General features: G+C 41.3%; 1 protein-coding gene across 4 annotated transcripts; it reads left to right on the top strand.

The window, feature by feature from the left end:
* Positions 1-1,953: 1,953 nt before the first annotated feature.
* On the top strand, positions 1,954-14,803 carry fbxo11b (F-box protein 11b). Of its 4 annotated transcripts, none has more exons than XM_040135455.1 (22): positions 1,954-2,360; positions 3,595-3,758; positions 4,035-4,095; positions 4,390-4,531; positions 4,637-4,766; positions 6,430-6,513; positions 6,673-6,805; positions 6,964-7,070; positions 7,940-8,051; positions 9,157-9,263; positions 9,382-9,519; positions 9,612-9,829; positions 10,108-10,288; positions 10,452-10,574; positions 11,513-11,598; positions 11,749-11,825; positions 11,909-12,052; positions 12,319-12,429; positions 12,532-12,639; positions 12,739-12,847; positions 13,340-13,438; positions 13,704-14,803. In XM_040135455.1, exons 1-22 carry the CDS (start codon positions 2,273-2,275, stop codon positions 13,831-13,833), a joined length of 2,652 nt encoding a protein of 883 aa, XP_039991389.1. In that variant the 5' UTR covers positions 1,954-2,272; the 3' UTR covers positions 13,834-14,803. The 4 variants fall into 4 exon arrangements, with proteins under 4 accessions (XP_039991389.1, XP_039991388.1, XP_039991387.1 ...); XM_040135454.1 differs by having other exon boundaries at positions 4,387-4,531; XM_040135453.1 differs by having other exon boundaries at positions 4,035-4,116.
* Positions 14,804-15,535: the final 732 nt, after the last annotated feature.

Here is a 15,535-nt window from a genome sequence, read left to right as displayed (position 1 = left end):
CCAGAAAAACAGCCATAATGTACAGATTTCAGCAAGTCCCTCTCAAACTACTAAAACTCAGAGAATATTTAGCTTAGGAGCTACTTTCAGCAATAACATTCAGGGCTTCTTGTTGACCTTCTGCTTAAAACATTAAACATATTACAGCAACACCCTTAGTTTGCTGTATGACCCTTTCCCTCCCCGTGTTTCCTGTCCACCCCTCTAACTATCTAATAAAAAAGACCCACAAATCTTCAAAAAGTAATAATATCCAGCCAGCAAAATCGGCAGAATGGACTAAAAATGATTCAAGGGATTACTCAGTTCTGTATTGTAGTATAATGGCTCTCCAAACTTATTTGCGCTGATGGCCGAAAACGACTGATCGCTTCATTTGTTTGAATGTTGAATGTGGTGAGGTGCAGATGCTGCTTGCTACACGCATTTCTTCTCCAGACAGAACACGACCTGATGAAGGAAAAGACTCCAGATGAAACCTTGCACCGATGTCACAAAGCAGTCTCTGTGTGAGGCTGTGCCGTGTCTTCCAGCGGGTTGGGTTCATGGCTTTATCATTTGATCGTATGCAGCTGCACAATGCCCTCTAGTGGTCCAATTAAATAAAAATGATACTAATTGACCAGACGGGTTTATTAAAACTGAACTCCACCCAAAATCTGTGTTTGAAGACTCAAACCCTCACCTCCCGGAGGCTTAAAAGTTGGCTGGGCTGTAAAAAGATTGTGGATTGTTTGGGATTTTTTTTTTCACAGAGAATGGAGGCTGTAGTAGCTTGAATTCATGTGAATTAAAATGGACTCAAATAGTATTTAGAGAAGGAGTGTGCCACCCGCTGGAATACTTGAGGGACTTTTTAAATTGTAATCAATCTATTAATCATTACACTTTTTAAAATGCACATATAAACTGATGAATTAAATTTGGATATAAATGATGCACTGAAAAAGACTTAAAATAAAGAAATAATTAGATTTCCCAGGTAAGCATTCTCTTGCCTTATTGTGCTTGAGCTACAAATTAATAATTGTCCATTTAAATGGAATTTTATAATTAATTCTCAAAAGGCTTTTAAATTTTACGTTTTGTTATTGCATTTACCATCGAATTCCACTTCTCAGTTCATGTTTCCTGCTTTAAAACTCTGTTTCTATTCACTAATGATTTTGATTTTCAAGATACTAAAGTGTCAGAACGTCCATATAAACAAGCGCATCCCTCCACTCCATTCATATTTTCAAATATGGAAAATAATAAATATCAATCCCTTATTAGCAGGGAGGCATTACTGAAGGGGCCTAATGGGCACAGACTCTGTATGAAGGTACTGCTAATATTTCTTGTTTGAAAGTCAAAGAGCTCAGTTAAAGGACTCAAAACGACCCCAGAGACACAGAACGACCTCAGAGACGTAAAGCAACTACAAAGAGATGTGAAAGGACTACAAAGAGACACAAAACGACTGCAACAGACGCACCATTTGTACTCATTCTGTGTCTCTTTCGGGCTCCTGTATAGGAGGGGTGGGGGGCCTTTTACTTGTCTGTGCCCATGGGCCCATTCTCTCATAATTCTCCCATTCCTGTGTAGGAAAATAATAAGGCAAACTGCAGGACCATTTGCTTATTGTCAATAATCTAGCAATGGTGAACTTAAATTTTGTAGAAATGCTTTAACATTTCAGCGTCAAAGCCTGATCCCGGTCAGTGTGGCACGCTGTTGCAAATCACACCGGCATGGGGCCCCGCTCGTTATCCATTCACGCACCTGACACTGACCCCCGCGGCTGCAAAACGCACATTATTTTTTTTGGCGAGTCCGTTCGCGTGTCCGTGCATCGATCACATCGCCGCTTGACCGATTCCGAACCCCAACAGAAAGATTCGTCACGTCGTCCTGATACGAGGCTCCTGATTGGTTGTTGCACGAGGAGCTTATAAAACACCCGCTGCGAATGGTCGAACGGACACTCTGCTCTTTTTTTTTCTCGCGATTGTTTCCCGTGTGGGTTAATGGCTCCTCCTGCTACAGACTGAGACGGAGCTGGCACCGAGCGGCGATACGGGGGGAGCTGTAACACCACGGAGGAGGAGAAAAAAAAAAAAAAAAAAAAAAAAAAGCGATTACACCCCAAATACCAGCGGGTTTTTGATCGCAGTTGTTTGGGTGTATCTGGGAAAAAGGCCGTCCGGGTGGCAGTTTGGGTCGAGGGCGAAATTTAGTAGCGGGCGGTCGAGGATAGCAGTCTATTTTTCAACAACCAACTCCCCAGATGAACTCCGTCAGAGCCACCAACAGGAGACCCAGGCGAGTGTCGAGGCCGCGCCCGGTGCAGCCCGAACGGAACAACGGGGATAGAGGTAAGTTAGGCCACGGTCAGCTAATGATTTAAGGCGAGGCCGTGTCAGGGGATAACAGTCTTCACGTAACCCCTCGACTGTACCTTCCTGGCCTGTTCTCTTAAAGGCGGCGGGTTCAGCAGGAAAAACCGAGGCTTCTTGCTCTGTGGCTTAGGCCAGGCCGCGCTTTGTTTGGCTTGAGTGATTGGGGCTAGCTAACACCGCTAGCTCGCTTACCAGGTTAGGTGGAGGTTGGGGGTTGTCTTCGCCTAACGTAATGCGTATGTAGCTATACCGTTAACATTAACAGCTCATATTCAGATAACCTCGGCTGGAGGCAAGGGGATCGACTTGACACGCTCTAAACACGGTCTCTCCTGCCTATTAGGCCGTTGCATTCCCAGCTGTCACTAACGTTTCTGAGGGTGTAAATCGGCAGTGTCTTTGGACTGCCATTTTTGGGGTGTAACGTTAACAAAAACATTAGCAGCGAATTGGGGCAATGCTAGCTAGCTGTCCCAGCTTCAAGAGGCCACACGGATCAGCTGGGATAGATGATACAGTGTGATTTTCTGATGATTTCACTGTGTCCATTTTGTGTGCTCGGGGCTGTAGTTTAAAGCTAACGCAGCCAGCAGATTGAGCCAGTATCCCCTTCCATGTTCTCAGTGCCTGCTAGCCGTAGCTCGATTTGTTTACACCGCGGATTTGCCAGCTACGCAGTTCAGTTTTTAGCCATTAGCCGCAGGTCTGATCGACTTCATCTGCGGCCCTTAATTTGACAGCACCATAAAAGATGAGTCTAATCCTGCACGTATAGGACCCAAAGACAAATGCACCACTGCCCGATATCAGTAGGGTATGATTACACATGAAAGACTGCCGATGTGGCTGCAGGGGGTGCTTCTGCCATTATCAATCTATAACCTTTGTCTGCCTTACCAACTATTACCCTGTCTGTTAGCCTGCGCAGTGTATATACAGCAAGTGAGCTGAATGCATACCATTGTGTCAGTAATGGTAATTAGAATTGAGTGTCAGTGGTTTAAGTGTTTGCCGCAATTACTGGAGAAATTGTAGGGTTTAATTGAGTAAAAGAGGGGTGATTTGGCTTCTTAGAGAAATACCCTGATTTTTTTATTTATTTATTTATTTTTAAATTGCATGGCCTTGGTCTATACTGCAGCTTTGTGCATTGAAGTGCCTCTTTAGAAAGTGGTGGATGTATAAGAAATGCGTTTGCCTCTCTCTCCAGATGAGGAGGCTCCTGCAGCAGCTGCAGCAGAGATGGCTATTGAGGAATCTGGTCCAGGAGCTCAAAACAGTCCCTACCAGCTTCGGCGCAAGACCCTGCTTCCCAAGAGAACCGCTGCTGCCTCTGCCACTGCCTCTGCCTGCCCCAGCAAGAGCCCAATGGAGGTAAGACTGAAACATTTGAGTGCATTTATTTTGTAAAATATTTCACTGCAGTTTGCATGTCTACAGACTTGTTCTTGTTTATATGTGTGTGTGTGTGTGTGTGTGTGTGTGTGTTGTGTATTTATGTGTGTGTGTAAATGAGAGTGAATTGCTGATTGATTTTGTCCTCCTCCTGAAGGAACAATGATATTGTGATAGAGCAGTAAACTTCCCAGTTGATTACTTAGTGCTTGAATCTTGGCATGAAGTTAATGTCTTACTTGCCCTCTTTTACAGGGAGCTTCCACTTCATCGACAGAGGCCTTTGGCCATCGAGCCAAGCGGGCACGAGTGTCCGGTAAGAGCCACGACCTGCCAGGTGTGTGTTAAATCTCTGCAGCTGGGCAAGGAGACTATCTTTTTTTACATGAGTGTTTATTGATTTTTTTTTTTTTTTTTTTTTTTTTCTTTCTTTCTTTCTTTTTCCTTTCCTTTCCCTCCCCCACTGTGTTCTGGTAAATCTCGTTATTTTGCAGTCTATTAAATAACATGGCTTTATAGTTTGATGTGCTTGGAGTGAAAGATTTTTCCTGGAGCTCACGTTGGGAGTGTGTCTGTGTTTCTTTGTGTGTATTTGTGTCTCTTTTAGCAGCCCCAGCAGAGCAATATCTGCAGCAGAAGCTTCCAGATGAAGTCGTTTTGAAGATCTTCTCCTACTTACTGGAACAGGACCTCTGTCAGGCAGCTTGTGTCTGCAAGAGGTTCAGCCAGCTAGCCAACGACCCCATACTATGGTCAGTGCTACTGAAGAGATGAAAACTGCTCTTTTCTTGTTGTGAATATCACACTCATTTAGACAGACACCTGAAATTCCATGTGTGTGGTATTTAATGTTGTAGGAAGCGTCTATACATGGAGGTGTTTGAGTACACACGTCCCATGATGCACCCTGAGCCAGGCAGGTTCTACCAGGTCAGCCCCGAGGAGCATGAACACCCAAACCCATGGAAGGAGAGCTTTCAACAGCTGGTGAGTTGGTCTCCATAGTTTGTGATGTGTTGTCTTTTTGTGAAGAAAGTACTCTGAGGTGCTTTGATATCTTTGTATAGACCTAATTTATTTAATTCCCTCCTTTTTATGTTGTCACTCTATATATTAAAAATAAACAATGTGCAGTTCTGCAAAGTCATATATGGCTTTGCAGTAAAATCCATGCCACTCAAAGTAATAATGTATGACCCGATTACAGAGTACCTGTAAAGTTAAAACACTTTGCACACGCACATCACTGACATTAGAAAGCGATGTCCATGTATTTATTTTTGAAATATCACTATGTACAACAAAAAATAGACGTATGACTATTACTGGGCTTGATGTCAAGGACAAGCACTTAAGACGATGTGCTTGATTAAGCAACAGAAGTGACAGATTTAGTCATATATGTACATATATATTAATCCAAATCTATAAAATCACTTTTGAAAAGGGCTTTTTACTTTCCAAGTCAACTATAATTGAGTTGAAAAGAGCTTTTACTTACGTGCTTGTGTTTAATCTCTTTATCTCATGGTTTTTTTTGAAACACCAACACGTCACTCTATCAGAATTTCTCATAAGCGGTTCCTTAGCCAAGATCTTTTGTCTGGAGGAAATTTTGGTCAAGCTTTCATGACAAAGTAGCTATCAAAACTCTTTTTCTCAAACTTCTATTTTTTGACTGCATACTAAGTATTTGCCAGAAGTTCAGTTTCACACTGAGTGCTCACATTGTTATTCTAAGGCTATGTCAACAATAATATGTGAAAATTCGTTACAGTGAAGTTCATCTCATTATGTAATTATGTCAATCCAGCGCTTTTCTCAGACTAAACATCCTCTAAGCTCCTCAGGCTAATGGAAAACAAACATTTTTGCTTTATTATTTCTATAGTAATATTCCAATTCAAAGTGAGATATATTTAGATGGTGAGATACAAAATATTGATGGCTGTCACACAAATTGTTATATTCTTTTATAATCACTTGATTCTTAGGTTTTTACAGTTGTCCTATTCCTTACTGCTGCTACTTGTTGTTGTGTGGTCTAGAAATTAAAGAATGCAGTGTTTTCTTGTTGCATCTATTGCAAATGACTCAATGATCCTTGTCAAATGATGTGTCTGCTGTTGTTCTGTCGTGGTTGGTTTGTGGGTTGTGTAAGTTTATATCTGACCCCCCCCCCCCCACACACACACACACACACACACACACACACACACACACAAGAAGTTGTAAGATAAATCTGAGGGGATGCAAGATGGTTAACAGGACAGGAACCAGAAAAAAAATCTGCTACACAAATAGTTTTTTTTTTTTTTTTTTTTTTTTTCCCTCCAGACTTTGTCCAGTGAATTGTTTGATCCTTTCACCTATTCAGGCATGTAAAAATAAAATGCATAAAAAAATAAACAATTTGAAGTGTTTAGGACCTTTTTATGACATTTTCCTGAGTAGCACATTCTTTGTTCTGTGTTTTCTATTCAAAAACATTACTTTAGCACATAAAGAAATGATATTTTTGAATCAAACCTATTTGCTATACTACTTATTGGAAAAGGATAGTTTGATGTTCGGGTTGAATGGGGACCATGTTAATGTTTGAGGTGATCACCAGCTGCATATATTGACCATGGTGTTTTCTGTGTTGCAGTACAAAGGTGCCCATGTAAAACCAGGCTTTGCTGAGCATTTCTACAGTAACCCTGGCAGATACAAAGGCAGAGAGAACATGCTGGTAAGTTAAAACCTATTAGTTAAAGAGAAATCCTCCAGCACTGATACTTTTGCAGAACACGGCTAATGTAAATACCTGCTTGCTTTTTTGAACTGCTTTCTGATGAATTGTCGCTGTTTGTATATTCTGCCTGAAAGAGTTTGTGCCTTTCACCTGCAGTACTATGACACCATTGAGGATGCACTGGGTGGGGTCCAAGAGGCCCACTTTGACGGTCTAATCTTTGTTCACTCTGGCATCTACACAGACGAGTGGATTTATATAGAGTCCCCCATCACCATGATTGGTGCAGGTAAGCATGTTGCCTTCACTGACAACTACATAAGACATTACCTTGATGTTTGTGCCTCATGCAATGAATATCTCTCTTAGGATACGGATACAGTCTCAGCTGTGTTTATGTCCATATGTATGAGGGTGTAAATGAGTGTTTTCCACTTTCCTCCTCAGCTCCTGGTAAAGTAGCTGACAAGGTGGTGATAGAGAATACTAGAGACTCGACGTTTGTCTTCATGGAGGGCTCGGAGGATGCCTATGTCGGATACATGACCATCAAGGTAAACATAGACCTCACCTTTCCCTTGATTTTTCTTTTTCAACCTGTTCTTTTAACCAAACTTGAAGAATGCTTGTATATTATATGGGACTATAGTCTCTTCACAGGGCTTCACTGTTGAGCTATGTAGTTGTAGTAGTGGGAAAGTCCAGCATACTCTCTAATTTATAATTTATATATAGTTGAGGATGAAATTATTCCTTTATAAAATTACTCCTGGGTTTTTGTCTGGCTTGAAGAGAATACGCTGTAATTAAGTAGGAATCCGAAATGAGTTGAAAAACAAACGCAGGCCACGGGCACCTGATAAAACCAAATTGTGTTGTCAGCTAGAAAAAAATGTATCTGAAGTTTTTGGGGATTGGATGAGGACACTTTCATCAACACATGAGAGCGATGGTTCCATTTCAGATTAGTTTGCTGATCAGCTGTTATTGTGTGTTTTGTTTTTGTTTGTTTTATTTTGTTTTTTAAATGCAAGCATGTGCCATATTTGCAAGCTCAGGCAGTGGACAGGTGGATGTAATCAGACTAAATGATCTGATTAGAGTGTAACTCAACAAAATGCAATGACAGTGACATAGTACTCATTACGAAATTGTTTTTTTTTTTTAATTGATTGGGGGGAAAAAAAACCCTTATTAGTTAAAAAAAAAAAATCACGCTTCATGTGAATCGTATTATTTTATGTTTCATGCAGTGTAAGATATCACAGTTTCCGATTTATAACCTGTAATCAGCTACAACTAGCAGTGGCACTAATGTCTCCAGTAGGAAGAGTCCAGTGTGGATGTGGTGGGTGGACAGAAGTTTGACGTATTGTCAGTAAACTCAGCCCCTGTCTGACCTCTGCTGGTCTTCTCTCTTCAGTTTAATCCTGATGATAAGTCGGCACAGCACCACAACGCCCACCACTGTCTGGAGATCACAGTCAACTGCAGCCCAAACATCGACCACTGCATCATCCGCTCCACATGCACAGGTAACACACACACACACACACACACACTTGTGGCTGGGGGAGGCCATGATAACATGAACACTTGTACAACCTCAAAAATGACTGTAGATGGGATTTAGCTCTTTGTTGGCAAATGCAACAGTATCTTAAAAAAGTAGCTTCACATAATATTGTACAGATTTTTGTGTCTGCTTTTCAGCAATGTGGACATGGTTTTCTGTTATTTGAGAAGCACACAGTGTCACTAATTTTGGTGCATTACTTAAGCAGTGTATTCCTTAGGAGCCGGCCTCCTAGGATGAAAAACTAAATTAGTCATTTGGGTCTTGAACTAGAAACCAAGAAGCCATGGAGCAGTAGTTTTTTTTGGCAACTACTTTTATTATGACTGTTTGTTCTCTATAAAAAATGTTGGGTTGCTGGATTTCAGAAGTGGGGAATCTGGAAAATCTGTGCCAATATTGCACGGTATAACACTCCCTCTTGTGTATTGGTAGTTAGTTTTTATCACCTAATTGTCATTTAATCAAGTGCCTTGTCTTGTTGAAACCATGTAAAACGAAATGCCACATCACATTTGGCAACAATAAATTGTGTGTCTTGGGAGCAATTTTCAGCGTGTGAAGTCTACCCCTGCATAAGAAACGGGGTATATGAGTATAGTGTTGGAGTGCACCACTTGCCAGTATTGCTGTTCCTGAGATACCAGTATTACTTTATGTAAGTGGTGCCCAGCAATGCAAATTGTCTTATTGTGGATTCGAGACAGCTCTTGGCCTGATATACATACTGATATACATGTGTGGAAAGCAGTTACCTGCATGTCTGATGTACTCTGACTATGTGTTTAAAGTATATGCACTGTGTTGGAAGTGTTCACTAGATTTATGTAGGGCAGCCAAAATGAATCAATGACCATTCTGATGATCATTTCAGTCTTTATAAAAATACCAAACTTGTTGGTTTCAGCTCCGCAAATGTAAGAATTTGCTTGCTTTTGTCTGTTCATCATTGTGATTTGAATATCTATTGGATTTTTCTGAGTGTTGATCAATTAATAGAGAAAGTGATCATTACTTGCAGCCCTACTGTAGTGTGACCCTTGTGTTTTTTTTGCCACGTGTAGTGGGTTCAGCTGTATGTGTGAGTGGCCAGGGAGCATGTCCAACCATCAAACACTGCAACATCAGCGACTGTGAGAACGTAGGGCTGTACATTACGGACCATGCACAGGTAAGAACAACTTTTACCCATCAACAGTAACGCTCCTGGTTTGCCATGAATGCACAAACACACGCAGAAATGTTCATACAGGCTTTGCTTCTGACTCGAAGATTTGTTTTTGTTCCAGGGGATTTATGAAGACAATGAAATCAGCAACAATGCGCTAGCGGGAATTTGGGTGAAAAACCATGGTAATCCCATCATTAGACGTAACCACATCCACCATGGACGAGATGTTGGCGTATTCACCTTTGATCACGGCATGGTAAATACACATCAACTATGTCATGTCATACATTTTACTTGAAGAAACATCACAGGCCAGCCATCTGATTTGTCTTCTTTTCTGTGTTTCAGGGTTACTTTGAGAACTGTAACATCCATAGAAACCGCATAGCAGGCTTTGAGGTGAAGGCCTACGCTAACCCCACAGTGGTGCGTTGTGAGATCCATCATGGCCAAACGGGAGGCATCTACGTCCATGAGAAGGGGCGGGGACAGTTTATAGAGAACAAAATCTATGCTAATAACTTTGCCGGTGTGTGGATCACGTCCAACAGTGACCCGACGATACGGTGAGAACACGCGCTTCACACAGGGACAGCATTTCTAGTTAACCTATAGAGGGCCTCAGGCTATTTGGGGATTGGTTGAGAGCAAAATTGAATTTCAGTGGAGTCATCATAGCTGATATTGATATGGAACATGTAAAACCGATACCTGAACAACAAAAAATATGTCTGCATAGGAAATTTGATTGCACCATTGGTAGCATCTTTTCGCCAACTTCATTCTGTCTCCATCTGCATATTTATTCCAAGATTTTGACTGTTTATTTCCTTTTTATATCCAGAGGAAATGCTATATTCAATGGCAACCAAGGAGGCGTGTACATATTTGGAGATGGGCGGGGTTTGATAGAGAGTAACGATATCTATGGTAACGCCTTGGCGGGAATCCAGATCCGAACCAACAGCTGCCCCATTGTGCGGCACAACAAGATCCACGATGGACAGCATGGGGGCATCTATGTGGTAAATGCACTCATCAATGTGAAATGTCTGTCGTATTTGATCAAAATATAGCTGATAATTAAAAAGGCAGCTTTTCCAACAAGTTTTTTTTTTTTTTTTAAATAAACTCCAAAACTCCAACTATCAGATGTTTTTTGACAGCTGTTCCTACTTTGCCTTTCAGCATGAGAAAGGCCAAGGGGTGATCGAGGAGAATGAGGTTTACAGCAACACACTGGCCGGAGTCTGGGTGACCACAGGCAGCACTCCTGTCCTCCGCAAGAACCGCATACACAGTGGCAAACAGGTAAAACAGAGGGTTAAACATACTCAAACGCTGACCATATCAAACTCAAACATTGTCCGTGTGAAAGCCATATAAACTGTGCATGTGTCAGAACCTGCTGTAGTAAAGTGAGCATTATATGAGGCGCAACATAACATTTTTTAATTTAGTGATGATACATTTAGTATCAAACAAATCTATTCAGACTTTCACTTTCTAAAAGTAGTTTTTAATGGAGGTATCTGCATGCCTTGGTCTTTAAAGCATTGAATTTAGTTTCCCTCTCAAAAGGACCTCGAAGGTATGAAAGTCTTAAATTTAATTTACAAAATTCCTAAACATTTCCTCTTGCCTGCCATAGGCAGATATATTAGTTAAGTGTCTTTGTATTCGATTGTGGACTGCCGGCACTGTTACACATACGCAAAATAAAAGTAGGATTGTTTCGACAGTGGATTGTGTCGCAGGAGGCTGCTCAGACCTTTATTTTTTGGGAGCGTCACTCGGCACCATTAGACCTACAACAAACACAGTCACTAACATTAGCTACAATAGCTAGGAAACTCATTGTCTCATAAGTCCCAATTTGAGTCACTCATCCATATTTGACTAATTATTGAGGTCAAGGTTATGTAGATTTAATTAATTATATCGCTAGGAATTATTGTTATATACTGCTGGAATTCTAGGCCATATCGTCCCTAGAGCTTTTCCGTCATACTTTAATGCTTTGTCTGGTTTGACCATGAAACTGGTATTAATTTTCATTCCTACTACTACTACTACTACTACTACTGTTGACTTTCTCATTCAGGAAAAAAAAAACGTGTATTAGATCTACAGTGTTTTTGATGTGCCTTTTTTTTTTTTTTTAAATCTTTTGTTGTATCATGATATTTTCTAGTATTCATTCATTGTTTTTGATATAAATATATAATTTTTTTTCCCCCGCCCTCCAGGTTGGTGTATATTTCTATGACAACGGGCATGGTGTGTTGGAAGACAATGACATCTACAATCACATGTACTCGGGTGTACAAATAAGGTAATGATTACCCCCTTTTAAGCAGTGTATCCAATGAGCATACTGTATATGAGACGCTACGTAAAAGCTTTAGCACACTGCTGATTTTTATAGTTTTCTTTTTCCCCTCTGTTGTGAATAATTCAAATAATTTTTGTCGAATCTTGACAGGACGGGGAGCAACCCAAAGATCAGGCGCAATAAGATATGGGGAGGCCAGAATGGAGGAATTTTAGTCTATAACTCAGGTCTGTATTTTACCCTACCACTTTTTGTCTCATATGTAGTGTATGTGCACGTCTGTGTCTAATCCTGCTGTTTTATGCAACAGGTCTGGGCTTCATCGAGGACAATGAGATCTTTGACAATGCCATGGCCGGGGTGTGGATCAAGACGGACAGCAACCCCACACTGAGAAGAAATAAGATTCATGACGGCAGAGACGGAGGCATCTGCATTTTCAATGGCGGCAGAGGTACTGCGGTGCAATCTGTAATGTCTTCAACAAGGCAAACGGCCAGATAATTTAGAAGACACCACACAGCTTCTTAAATTTTCTTTGTTTTGCTAGATATTAATATTTGAGACCAATAGTACATCATCAACATACCATTTAACTTTAGCGTTTAGTCCAACAAACTAGAATTATGTCATCTTTATCCTGTTACTGTGTTGTCTGTACCTTGTGATTTTTGCTCCTGTATATTTATAGTTTGGATTGTGAAATCATCCTCTCTGTAGGTCTGCTGGAAGAGAATGACATCTTCAGGAACGCTCAGGCTGGTGTGCTGATCAGCACCAACAGCCATCCAATCCTCCGCAAGAACCGCATTTTTGACGGCTTCGCTGCTGGTTAGCCTTTTTCAAAATCAACTCCATAAGGGCACTAATAACATCTCCCTTCATATCTCCTTTTGGTACTGATGACAGACTTTTTTTATTTTTCTTTCCCAGGTATTGAAATCACTAACCACGCCACAGCCACTTTGGAGGGAAACCAGATCTTTAACAATCGCTTTGGAGGCCTGTTTCTGGCCTCTGGAGTCAATGTCACCATGAAAGGTAAGTAGCTCCTTTTTGTGGGATTAAAGTTTAGCCCAGTCTTTTCATAAACTGTCCTGTTTGCTCACTAACCACCCTCATCTGTTCCTCTTCTGTCAGATAATAAGATTCTGAATAACCAGGATGCCATTGAGAAGGCGGTGAGCAGAGGACAGTGCCTCTACAAGATCTCCAGCTACACCAGTTACCCCATGCACGACTTCTACAGGTAAACTGCGGCAGATAAATGGTTCTGAATAAAACTGGTTAGGGCTGCAACTAACGATTATTTTTCATCAGTGATTAATCTGCAAATATTTGCAGATTTAAAAAAATGGCAACCCTAGTTACCTAGTTGAACCTTCCAGATGTAAGGATTTGTAACCTTTTTCTTGTCTTATGTGACACTGAAATTTAAATATTTTTGAATATCATCAGTGTATTTGGGTTTTGGACATAACACAAAGTTTGAAGACTTCACCTTGGGCTTACGATGGAAATTTTTCAAAATTTTCAGACCAAAATATTAAAATCAGCAAATTAATCGTGATGAATATAATCCTTTGTTGCAGCCCTACATTTTAGAAACTTGAATTTAGGAAATGGTTAAATGTCTGTGGTCAAACTGCACAAGTAAGGAATTGTCTCCCATTTTAACCGTTTGTCTCTGTTTTTATTTTTCCTTGTTGTGTTAATGTAAATGAATCTGCTTTGTCTGCAGATGTCACACCTGTAATACAACAGATAGGAACGCCATCTGTGTTAACTGCATCAAAAAATGCCACCAAGGGCATGATGTAGAGTTTATACGACACGATCGGTAAGAGTCTATTAGTTCCTTCCGGACTTTTTTTTTTTTCCCTGAAAACAATATTTTTGCAGTTTTTATATGGGAACAAGATCTGAGAAGTTGGGGGGGGGGGGGGAAACTGAAAATTACATTTTTTCGATCTGAAAAAAACCGAACATATTGTTTTACTATTTTATATACTTGAAGGGTAGTTTGACTTTTGTTTTTTTTGTTTGTTTTTGTTTTTTTGAAGGGACTACTCTGGTTCTTAATCCTTAGTATCTGTTCCCCTCAGGTTTTTTTGTGACTGTGGAGCAGGAACGTTGTCCAACCCGTGCACGCTGGCCGGAGAGCCCACACACGATACAGACACTCTGTACGACTCGGCGCCGCCCATCGAGTCCAACACGCTGCAACATAACTGAAGGCGTCCGGTCGAGTTACACTCTCTCACATAAGCATACAAACACATTACATTGCACACAGCCATACACACACACTCAAACACACAAAGTTACATACACATCCACTTGCAGCCATAAGGACCCAGAGAGACTCTATGATTGCGGCGCTCTCAGATGGGATCGATGTGAAAGAGGCTGCAGAGGAAGCAGCTTCCTGCCCGCTGCAGTCCCTCGCTGCGGCGGAGACAGACTCCACTAGAGGGAGCAGTGGAGCTGAGGGTAGACTGACAGAATGGCCACAAGAGATTCCTCATTGAGTATTTCTTATAGCAGTCTGCAGACAGAGAGAAGATGGGAGGAGAAGGGCTATGCAGAGGGGCTGTCGATGGTGCCCTACGCCTGGCAGAACATGAAGTCCCCCACCCCCACCTCCCCGGTGTTAATCCTCGGCTCCCAGCCCACTTCTTCTTCACAAGAACTGCTGTCAAAGAGACTTCCTGCTTCCTCGCAGCTGCCATCCCCATTGGCTGCCCAGGCGGTTGTAACTAGGCAACGGATGGGAGGATGTTGCTCTGTTGTGTGTGGATAAAGAGCAAGATTGTGTGTGTGTGTGTGTGTGTGTGTGTGATGGAGCACTTGGGCTTTTTTTTTTTTTTTTTTTTTAAATATGTTCTGATCAGTGGATTTTATTTCAATGCTTTCTCATGTAGTTTTGTATTTTCAAGCAAAAAGCTGACTGTATTTGAATGTCTTTTATTTTATTATATATTATTATAATTATTATTATTTTTCTTTGGTTAGCGTCCCTCCTCCCACCCCGACACCAAGGCAAACTGCAGAAACTCAAACGTCCCAGTGGTGAAGTTCTTTCTGTGAAAGAGAATCTCGTTTAAACACTAAAAAACCCTCTCCAGTATATTAGCTTAAATGGCAGGTGGAGGGGCTCCACAGTTGTATAAAGGTGTGTGTGTGTGTGTGTGTGTGTGTGTGTGTGTCTGTGTAAAAAAAAAAAATGTGTTGTGTACAATGAAAGGGGTGTGTGTGTGTGTGTGTGTGTGTGTGTGTGCGTTGGCGTGCGTGTGTGTGTGTGTGTGTGTGTGTGGGTATGTGGGTATATGTTTATAAGTTGATGCAGTCAGTGTTTTGTGGAGAGGGTTTCAATAGGAGGCATCAGAGCTCCTTTGAACTGGAACTGATGAGTCAATCTGCAGTCCCCCCACGTCCTCCCCCCTTCTCCCCCGTGTATCGTGGTGACTGTGGCTCCTCATGCAGCCTGAATCGTATGCATGTACCATAACATCTAGACTTAATATATTGTGAAGTATTCAATAACCATTATGTAGATGCTAGTTGGAATTCAAAAAGGGGTATACTTTCTTAGAAAGACAAAAAAAGAAAACAGGAAACTGGCCATTTCTAAGAAAATAAAACTTTATTAGATCAGAGGTGTCTGTCTTGTAAATTCACTCGCTATGATGAAATCCACGTCCTGCAGAATATTCGACAAATGGCCGCTCTTATTAAACAAAATGCTGCTTAAGTATCCTATGGGATAAAGTTTGGCAGGTGAATAACCACCCCAAAAAAAACCTTGTTCACTCGACCGCGTGCAGCTGCTCTGAGTCTCTGTCAGGTGTTGCAGGTCCTCCAGGAGTTAGGAAACCTGCTATTGAGAAAGGCCTGCATTATTCATCTGTAACAGCTGGTGATCTTTTGGGTTGAT

Source organism: Xiphias gladius, chromosome 9, assembly GCF_016859285.1.
Source record: "Xiphias gladius isolate SHS-SW01 ecotype Sanya breed wild chromosome 9, ASM1685928v1, whole genome shotgun sequence".
Taxonomy (NCBI): domain Eukaryota; kingdom Metazoa; phylum Chordata; class Actinopteri; order Istiophoriformes; family Xiphiidae; genus Xiphias; species Xiphias gladius.
The sequence above is the reverse complement of the archived record's forward strand: the minus strand, read 5'-3'. Positions and strand labels throughout refer to the sequence as shown.

What these genes read in the sequence shown, in the direction of transcription:
- fbxo11b (XM_040135452.1), top strand. Translation starts at nt 2,273, where the DNA reads ATGAACTCCGTCAGAGCCACCAACAGGAGACCCAGGCGAGTGTCGAGG. An exon ending in AGCATGGGGGCATCTATGTG is followed by an intron (nt 10,289 to 10,451) that starts GTAAATGCACTC and finishes TTTGCCTTTCAG; the next exon opens with CATGAGAAAGGCCAAGGGGT. An exon ending in GCATACACAGTGGCAAACAG is followed by an intron (nt 10,575 to 11,512) that starts GTAAAACAGAGG and finishes CCCGCCCTCCAG; the next exon opens with GTTGGTGTATATTTCTATGA.